The sequence below is a fragment of the Agrilus planipennis genome, unplaced genomic scaffold (genome assembly GCF_000699045.2).
Source record: "Agrilus planipennis isolate EAB-ADULT unplaced genomic scaffold, Apla_2.0 scaffold220, whole genome shotgun sequence".
NCBI lineage: Eukaryota > Metazoa > Arthropoda > Insecta > Coleoptera > Buprestidae > Agrilus > Agrilus planipennis.
The window spans coordinates 371,461-380,895 of record NW_020439189.1 but is presented as its reverse complement, the minus strand read 5'-3'; the positions used below and the strand labels follow the sequence as shown (position 1 = coordinate 380,895).

The window sequence follows — 9,435 nt, the reverse complement described above, 5'->3', positions numbered from 1 at the left end:
TTATCGATGTATATTAATAAATAAATATGACAAAAAATATAAAATTTTGCTGCTATTTCGATTAGTGGAAATTCATGATTGTGATGAATTTTTCCTTGTGTCAATTTGGTTGCAATATCCACATGGGATTTTTAGGAATTTATTACAAACGAGTGTTACATTTGATGATGCTAAATTTCGATATTACTATTAACAGTATACAACTCAGTTAGTGTTCGACCAAAGCAGGACTTTCTACCGAAACAGAAACCGAAATCGAATCTTCGGTATATGTTTCAGTTTCGGCTGAAACCGAAACTTTTTCAGACATGTTAAAATCTGCTGTTTGGGACCTCATTAATTGAATATTTCAGTTGCGTTCATAATCACGTACGCAGAGTTTCAGTGCGGCCGAAGGTTCGGTAGATTTTTTGTCGAAATCGAAACTGATGCCGAAGCTAGATTTTTTTTCCGAAACCGAACTTTCGGTCGATCACTGCAACTCTGACACTATGCCGAGAGATTTCGAAATCCTTAGCTAGCTCGGGTTAGCTGCTAAGAAAAGCTCAATTGGTTACGACTCTGGTTCTGAGTCATGATAACGGGTAGGAGAAGGAAGGGGTAATCGAGAAGTGTAGAAAAAGTTTAATACGAAATATCCTTTTATGGACTTTAGTTAATTAGAAGAATCTTCGTCGCGTTCTTATTATCATTTTGAGTTATATGTATTCTATCCATTTTAAGTAAGGAAATTAAGTTTCATTCTAATTCGGTACCAACCTATAATCATATTAGTGAACCAGATGTTTTTTTTTTTGAAGAAAAAAGTGGTAATTGAGTAAATTAACAGTAAACTCTGAAAACACATTTTATTCCTTTTAATTTCTTATTGATTCAGATACTTTACTATTACATTAGTTACTACTTTTTGTGTTTATTTTCCATAAATTTGCTCAAATTTTTAAAATTTGTATTGAATTGAAATTTATTATTAACATGTGCCTTCCTTTTTGGAAATGAATGCCTTTGATATTTTTAACTGCGTCAATACCACTGTTAAAGCAAACAGGTTTCAGTGTGGCAATATTTCGAATAAATTAAGGAATTAGGACACTCAAACAAACAAATTCGGTACATTACAATTCGAGGTTTCGATAAAAAGTACAAGGTTTAGAAAGGGCCACACTGTTGATCGGAAAATAAAAGCCACCACAATTTTAAAGGTGTATTTCGCAGTTAATCAATCAAAAACTATATGAGATTTTATCAAATTAAATTAAGTTAATACAAATTATATAGAAATGAAGATGTATTACAAAGAATAGGAGAACAGAGGACTCTATGGAAGTCAATAAGAAATAGACGAGATAGGTTGATAGGGCACCTTCTCAGGCATGAAGGTCTAGTCGGAGACATATTAGAGGCAGAAACGGGAATAGTTAAAGATGTGGGTTGTTTTGGTTTTAAGGAAATGCGAAGATTAGCTCAGTATAGGAAAGAGTGGAGGTGGCTGTCCAATCAGTCTTAGGACTGACGACCTTATGATGATGAATACAAATTATAATCTGAAAAAATTCCCTATTTAATTTGATGTTTTTAAAGTTTTTATACACGTGGGCAACGATGACCTTGATGACCGCTACTGTGCATAAGTCCAGTAGCAAGTTTCTACTTCTGCCTCACCGTACAGTAAGCGGCAGTAGTACTTAACAAAGTATGTGATAGTAGTACTATGAATTTGGTATGTTTCGAAAAATACATAAAATTGGAAAGATAAGTAAATGATGAAAATAAATAATTGATTAACTTAGTACATTATCGGTAATTCCGTTCCTTTTCGAATCAAGAATATCATGTACAATATATTTTCCGTGAATTAGACAATAATATTGCAAAAAATGGTTACCTACTTTTACAGTTTCGATTATGTAATAGCTGTGTGTATTCTGTGTTTTGCATTGTTTATTTCCATTTGAATACCTAACTGAAATAAAATTATTCAATCTCTTATTCTTTGTATGATAATTAACTCCAGTAGGTTATGCAGTAAGTATGTATGTATGTATGTATGTACGTACATTAATTTATTTGGAGAAAAATGAACAGCACCTAGTATATCTATTATATGTAGCTGCTGTGATGAAAACTTCATCAATCGTTTTACTATTCACGATTTGTTTCTCAAGACTTTGCGTAATGAATATTTCCTGCTTACTTACTGACCATGACCACTATTGAACAAGCTTTTCAATGTTATGTTTACGTTTTATTCAAGCTATACGTATAAATATAAATTAACAGTGAGTTGCTACGGATAATTATTTTAATTAGTAACAAAAATTTGTTAAGGATTAATTATGTAAAATTAAAAATAGAAACGAAAATCATTCGTTACTTAAAAATAGGTTTTATAAACTTAATATATATGAAGATACAGGTATATTTTTGTTTCAGAAATCTATTTCCTCCAAATCTGGTTCAAGCTACCATATACCAGGTATGTTATCGATGTATATTAATAAATAAATATGACAAAAAATATAAAATTTTGCTGCTATTTCGATTAGTGGAAATTCATGATTGTGATGAATTTTTCCTTGTGTCAATTTGGTTGCAATATCCACATGGGATTTTTAGGAATTTATTACAAACGAGTGTTACATTTGATGATGCTAAATTTCGATATTACTATTAACAGTATACAACTCAGTTAGTGTTCGACCAAAGCAGGACTTTCTACCGAAACAGAAACCGAAATCGAATCTTCGGTATATGTTTCAGTTTCGGCTGAAACCGAAACTTTTTCAGACATGTTAAAATCTGCTGTTTGGGACCTCATTAATTGAATATTTCAGTTGCGTTCATAATCACGTACGCAGAGTTTCAGTGCGGCCGAAGGTTCGGTAGATTTTTTGTCGAAATCGAAACTGATGCCGAAGCTAGATTTTTTTTCCGAAACCGAACTTTCGGTCGATCACTGCAACTCTGACACTATGCCGAGAGATTTCGAAATCCTTAGCTAGCTCGGGTTAGCTGCTAAGAAAAGCTCAATTGGTTACGACTCTGGTTCTGAGTCATGATAACGGGTAGGAGAAGGAAGGGGTAATCGAGAAGTGTAGAAAAAGTTTAAAGCTATCCTCTGACCGGCGGAAGCGAGAATAAAAAAAATAGTTTTTGAAGTTATTCTACAAATATTGCTATTTTTAAAACATGATGAGTATCTTGGCCTGAGAAAAACAGGGTAGGAAACGTACCCCTCAGCTGAGGGCTTTTCCATAAAATGAAGGAACAGGGAACGTAACCTACATTATAGGTACGTAGCACATAATAAATGAAACAATTTTTATTTAAAATTAAAAAAAGAAACAATTAAAAATTTCTGTGGGACGGAAGCTTTTCCTACTACCTTATTCTCCTTCTTCTCCCTTCGTACTCGGTTTCATACCGAAGGATACTAAAGCCAAACAATATTTTATCAGAATTATTTCGTCAAAAATTAAAAAAAAATGTATAATTTATCCCGTAAGAGTAAAAAGAATTAATCAGTGTATGTTAGTAATGCAACAAAGAGTAGGAAGTTTTGGCAACTTTTTAGGAAGTGTTGCATGGTTTTGTTTTCGCTAGACATTGCTCAGTTGTATATTTTTCGTTAGTTGTAAATTTAAAATTCAGGAAAAATAATTTTGCGCAAAACCTTCACTTACTGTGGTAATCTTCCATTAAATAATTAAACAAGAAATATTGCATTAATTTTACCTATTAAGTTATCACTACAGAATAAATCATGATAAATATCAATTTGATATTGCTAGTAACATTTGACAAAGTGGCTTTTATTAATTAGTATTAAAGATTGAGAGTTTAATCATCAATGTATTCTATTAAGTAGGAGATAAAAAAATACAACAAAATTCGTAAAGTCTGTAGAATCGTTTTGATATTAACATTACGGTTTATTTACAGTCTCAAACGCATCTTAAAATTCCACCGGGGGTTTGTGATCCAACCAACTTCAACAATTGCACCAGTAAGTATATCTAATAATTTGTTGGTGGATCAAATAAGAGGATGTACAAATGGATCAACAGACGTAGTTAGATTAAAGTTGACGTATTTTCTGTAATAGGTTGTTTACAAGAATGTCCAACCCTCTAAGTTTACTATTTTTAAATAAAAATACAATCAAAATAAAATTTCAATGAAAACTTCATTTTAAATATGTTAAATAGACCACCTGTTCTAGGGGGTCCAGGGATAAACTTGTAGAAATTTGTAGGGAAATGGGGGGGGGGGTTGGTTCAAAATGTATCTAACATAGAGCCACATGAGCATCCCTTTCTACTATGAATCTTTTTAATTATAACTAAATATTTGCTGTATAGAAGAAAGTTGTACAGTTTTTATTTAGGTTAACATCCATTTTGCTCTCTCGATTAAACTGCTAATTGATTTATTTATTGCTTGATATTGAAAGGTGTTGTCTGCAAAAGTGTGTCAAAGTTATGTATATATAAGTGTAATTAGCATTTATATCTTTTTATAGTTTATGCAGATTAAAACCTTGACTTTTCTGAAAGATGATCTAATAATTTAAAAATTTAATATAAAAACAATAAGATTAAATTATTATGCATGTTATTTTTCTTCTGTAAGCTGGAAAGCTGTAAATAGAAAATTTTGTTTGGAAAATTACAAGCAGGGTCTCGTATTTTTAGAACCATTGCAAGATATGGAATTTACTGAAGTTTATGAAGGAACCACTAACGTTCTTGGACTTGTAATGTTCAGCATTGTTTTTGGTATAACTATCGGTAAAATGGGAGAACAGGGTGCACCCTTGTTGGCATTCTTTGATGCCCTTAGTGAGGCTATGATGATGATTACAGGTTGGGTTATATGGTAAGTCCGGTAAGCTACATACATATGTTCAGGATTATCCCACCATTGTTGCATTCTGAAAGGATTCAAAAGGACATATTTTTGAGAGGAATACCAAACTACTTTCGTCAAAATTTTTTTGTTTAAAAAATATTGGAATATTTTTATTAGTAACTTTGTAGAAAAGATTATTCGATTTATTAAGGGTAAAGATAGTTATTTAAGTCGTAAGAATGAGATGGGGTTTTGAAGTTAATGATTTGAATATACTTTGTTTTTAAAAATAATGTAATCAAAAGAAATGGAAAGAAACGCGTAATGAATTTTATGAGGGTATGCAGAAAATGGTGTGGAAGATGGGATATATATTTAAGTAGAAAAAATGCTTAAAACGTATCAGCATCTCAAATGAAAATTCGAATATCAAAGCTTTTTTATTAAGTAAAACGGCTGTTTTCTAGATATAATAGTTGGAATATAGACTTATCAGCTGATCTACGAAAAGCCAAATTATTGTATATCTTCTTATATACAATGGCATCATTTTAGGCTCTCTCCTCTTGGTGTATTTTTCTTGGTGACAGCTCAAGTGCTGAAAATAAAAAGCTTTGCTGCTTTGGTGGGCCAGCTCGGAATGTACTTCTTTACAGTGCTACTTGGTCTATTTATTCATGGTTTCGTGACATTATCGATCATCTACTTCGTTTGTACGAGAACGTTGCCGTTCAAAACCATTGCTGGGATGAGTCAGGTTTTGGCAACTGCTTTTGGAACAGCTTCTAGGTAAGTGTTGTTTCATTTTCAAAAAATGTATGTATGTGTTAAGGAAACCTGAAAAGTATGTAAACCAATATTTTTGGAACACTGAGTTTGGACCAATTTCTCAATGATTTTGAGTCAGTTGATGTAGTTAGATTTGTATTATATTTTATCATTTAGTTCTGCCACAATGCCAGTAACTATCCGAACAATGGACAAAATGGGGGTAGATCCCAGGGTTACCAGATTCGTTATCCCCATTGGAGCAACTATTAATATGGACGGCACTGCACTTTATGAAGCTGTAGCTGCAATTTTTATTGCTCAAATTCGACAAGTACAACTAGGATTCGGCCAAGCAGTAGCTGTTTGGTAAGACAGAAATAACATAGATACTAAATTCCTCAAAATCTAAGAAAACAATTTTCACGTTGAACCTAATCTTTACTTTGTCTGGTATGAGGTTACGCCACAGTAAAAAAGTAATTTTTTTATTTGTTCACTAATAATAATTTATTTTCTTCAGTGTTACTGCAACGGCAGCTAGCATCGGAGCAGCGGGAATTCCCCAAGCAGGTCTTGTTACTATGGTGATGGTGTTGGATACAGTTGGCCTTCCGGCCAAAAATAATATCGTCATAATTATTGCAGTTGATTGGTTGCTGTAAGTGTCCATTACTATTTTTTTGTCTATCTGCTTGCAAATGAATTGAAAGGTCAAATATTTAGAATAGCAAATGCGGCAATCTTTTGTCATCTGGCACAAAGTTAAATTTTGACTGATAAGAAGATCGTAGATAACAATACTAAATTTTAATCAGTTCTTCCTATCCTCAGCCAATTTTCGCATTTCTCGATAACTAGAAGATTCTACATCTCTAATTTGCAGTATTATATCTAATCTATAGGGTTATTCGGAAAGTCATTTCGTTTTTTTTTGTGGAAATGAAAGACAGTTTTCGTATAATAAACAAATACTTTATTAAATTTTATACTGACCGTTCTAGTCCAACACCTTTTGCCATCTTTCCGGTAGTACCATAATTCCACGCTCATAAAATTTTTGGTCTCTGCTGGCAAAAAACTGATCGAGGAGGTTTTTGACCTCCTCATTTGAGGTGAAGGTTTTACCGTCTAAAAAATTTTGGAGTGACCGAAACAAATAATAATCCGATGGTGCCAGATCTGGAGAATATGGTGGGTGTAGCATTGTATCCCATTCAAGCTGTAAAAGCTTTTGGCAAGTGACCAAACTTGTGTGAGGTCTCGCGTTGTCTTGGTGAAACACTACACCTTTCCTGTTGATTAGTTCTGACCTTTTCTGTTGAAGTGCATCATTCAGTTTGTCCAGCTGATGACAGTAGACTTCCGAATTAATCGTTGTGTTATCCGGTAAAAGCTCAAAAAAAACGACTCCTTTAAAATCCCACCAAACAGACAGCGTCACCTTTTTTTGGTGAATATCGGCTTTGGAAATGGTATGAGCCGGTTCATCTTTTTTGCTCCATGACCTCTTGCGTTTGACGTTGTTGTATACAACCCATTTTTCGTCCCCAGTGATGATGCGCTTCAAAAACGGATCATTTTCGTGACGGTTGAGAAGCGAATCGCAGGCGTCAATGCGGCGACACAGATTTCTCTCTGTGAGAACATGGGGAACCCATACATCGAGCTTCGAGGATAATCCCAGGCCTTTCAAGTGGTCATAAACTGTTGAATTTGATAAATTTAACCTCAATCCGATCTCACGTGTTGTTATTCGCCGGTTCACATCAACTAATGCCTTTATCGCGTCTTTATCAGCTTCAACCGGCCTTTTCGAACGTGGTGCATCTTCGACATCAAAATTGCCGGATCGAAATTTAGCGAACCAGTTCTGGCACTGGCGTACTGTCAACACACCTTCTCCATACACATCAGTAATTTCTTTCTGGCTTGAACAGCATTTTTACTTTCTGTAGTAAAACAGTAAGATATGTCGAAAATGCTTCTTATCGCTCTCCATATTTAAAAGGGCACCAACCAAAAACTAGTGCGTAGAATTAATTGGAATTTTTCACACACAAGCCTTGCTATATGAGCTCTCAAAGCATATAAAAATTATACGGCTTAAATGTGAAGTTGGGCGCAAAAGAATACATTTAAATCCTCTGTCGGGAAAAAACGAAATGACTTTCCGAACAACCCGATAGATTCCTCACTGCTCTTCTTTGTTCTTAGTTTTACTTTTAACATGATTCTAACTAGACCTTCATATCCTAGAAGGTGCTTTACTAACTATTATAAACTTTTTTAGTGCCCTCTGTTCTTTACTTTTTTCAGTATCTCCTCATTTCTAACCTTTTCCATCCGCTGTATTTTCATCATCCGCTACACCACCGTCTAAGTTTCGCACCCCTACGGAATTGTTCTCCAAATAAACACTTTTTGATTTAACCATTTACGATCATTATTCTTTTTTGTTGAAGGCAAATCTTTTTTTTTTATGTCTCTACCCCTTTCCCCATACTAACTTATATGACTTCCTAGATGTCGAAAATCGGTAACTTTTGATACTTTTTCTTCTTCAACGTATTCATTTATTCAATATAAATAATTACAGAAACAGTAAATTTAATTTCCTTCGAAACCTAATATAATATGACCTAAGTACACCTCATAGTACCAGCACATATTTATTTGAATGAATTTTTAATGCTTGAAAAATCTGATAAAAAAAAACAGGCAATAACAACGGATACGTGTAAAATTAGCATTAATTTCCAGGGACCGTTTTCGAACCACTATAAACGTTATGTGTGATGCGTTGGCGGCAAAAATAGTGGATCACATGAGTGCTGGAGAACTTGGACGTACTGTACCTGGTGACAAACTAAACGCTGAACCACATGAATTGGTGGAAATTGCTAAAAATGATTCTCACCTGTAAAATACTTATTTATACATAATGTGAATGGTTATGCTAATTATCACTGAACTTTAATAACGCGATGGAAATGAATGAAGATGCAATACAAGTTTCACAATCGCAATCGGTGTAGACACTTTATTGATATTATCATAATTATATGACGATTCGTTTCGATCGGAATTTTTTAATTATTGATGATTTTGTCATTATAACTATTTAATTTTGTTATTGTTTATATTAAACTCGTTCAGTTAATAAGCAACTGTTAATTAATTATTATGACTACATGGTGCTTTTATTTGAGGTCAACAATTTCGCTTCGTTAAAAGTAAATAAACCAACATTGTATTTGAAATATGGAGTCGATTATAATCTATTTTTATCTTTTATTTTAACTATTTTTAATTTTCCATTATTTCATTTTAACAGCAATTATGTAGATAGATATGCTAATTGCTGTTACGAATTCATGAAAGAATATTTTGGATATTAAATTTAGTATTAACGGAGTAATTTACGACTCAATATAATTTTTAGGAATGGATTTTTTATTCAATATACGTAAGTATTAGATAATTAAAAACTTTTCGTTCATTTATAAAGGTTATCTTACACGGCTAGTGGTCCGGCGCGCCGGTTCGGAATCCGACGAACCGCGCTCCGCGTGATCGGTTAGATGCGACATAACATCATTTGGAACAAACGTCCACAGTATACAACTTAAATTTTCAATGAAATTAATGTAAAAATTATGTTATTCATATAGAAACTTTAAATAATGTATAATATACTTCAAAATCCATTAACTGTCTGTAATAAATAAATAATTTACGTCAAACTGAGAATGCTAAATTCAACTCGGTTATTCTACAACCGTTTTTTTTTTCACTTTTCACTACAATATAACC

General features: G+C 33.1%; 1 protein-coding gene across 1 annotated transcript in view; it reads left to right on the top strand.

Moving 5' to 3' along the window:
- Window positions 1–9,365, top strand: part of LOC108739159 (excitatory amino acid transporter 1) — a 38,704-nt gene extending 29,339 nt beyond the window's left edge. The window contains exons 4-10 of the mRNA XM_025978069.1: window positions 2,434–2,476; window positions 3,943–4,006; window positions 4,695–4,878; window positions 5,407–5,640; window positions 5,797–5,988; window positions 6,143–6,280; window positions 8,383–9,365. Coding sequence (XP_025833854.1) covers window positions 2,434–2,476; window positions 3,943–4,006; window positions 4,695–4,878; window positions 5,407–5,640; window positions 5,797–5,988; window positions 6,143–6,280; window positions 8,383–8,545 — 1,018 coding nt within the window. The 3' untranslated portion in view covers window positions 8,546–9,365. The remainder of the gene's footprint in view (window positions 1–2,433; window positions 2,477–3,942; window positions 4,007–4,694; window positions 4,879–5,406; window positions 5,641–5,796; window positions 5,989–6,142; window positions 6,281–8,382) is intronic.
- The last annotated feature ends 70 nt before the right edge of the window (window positions 9,366–9,435 follow it).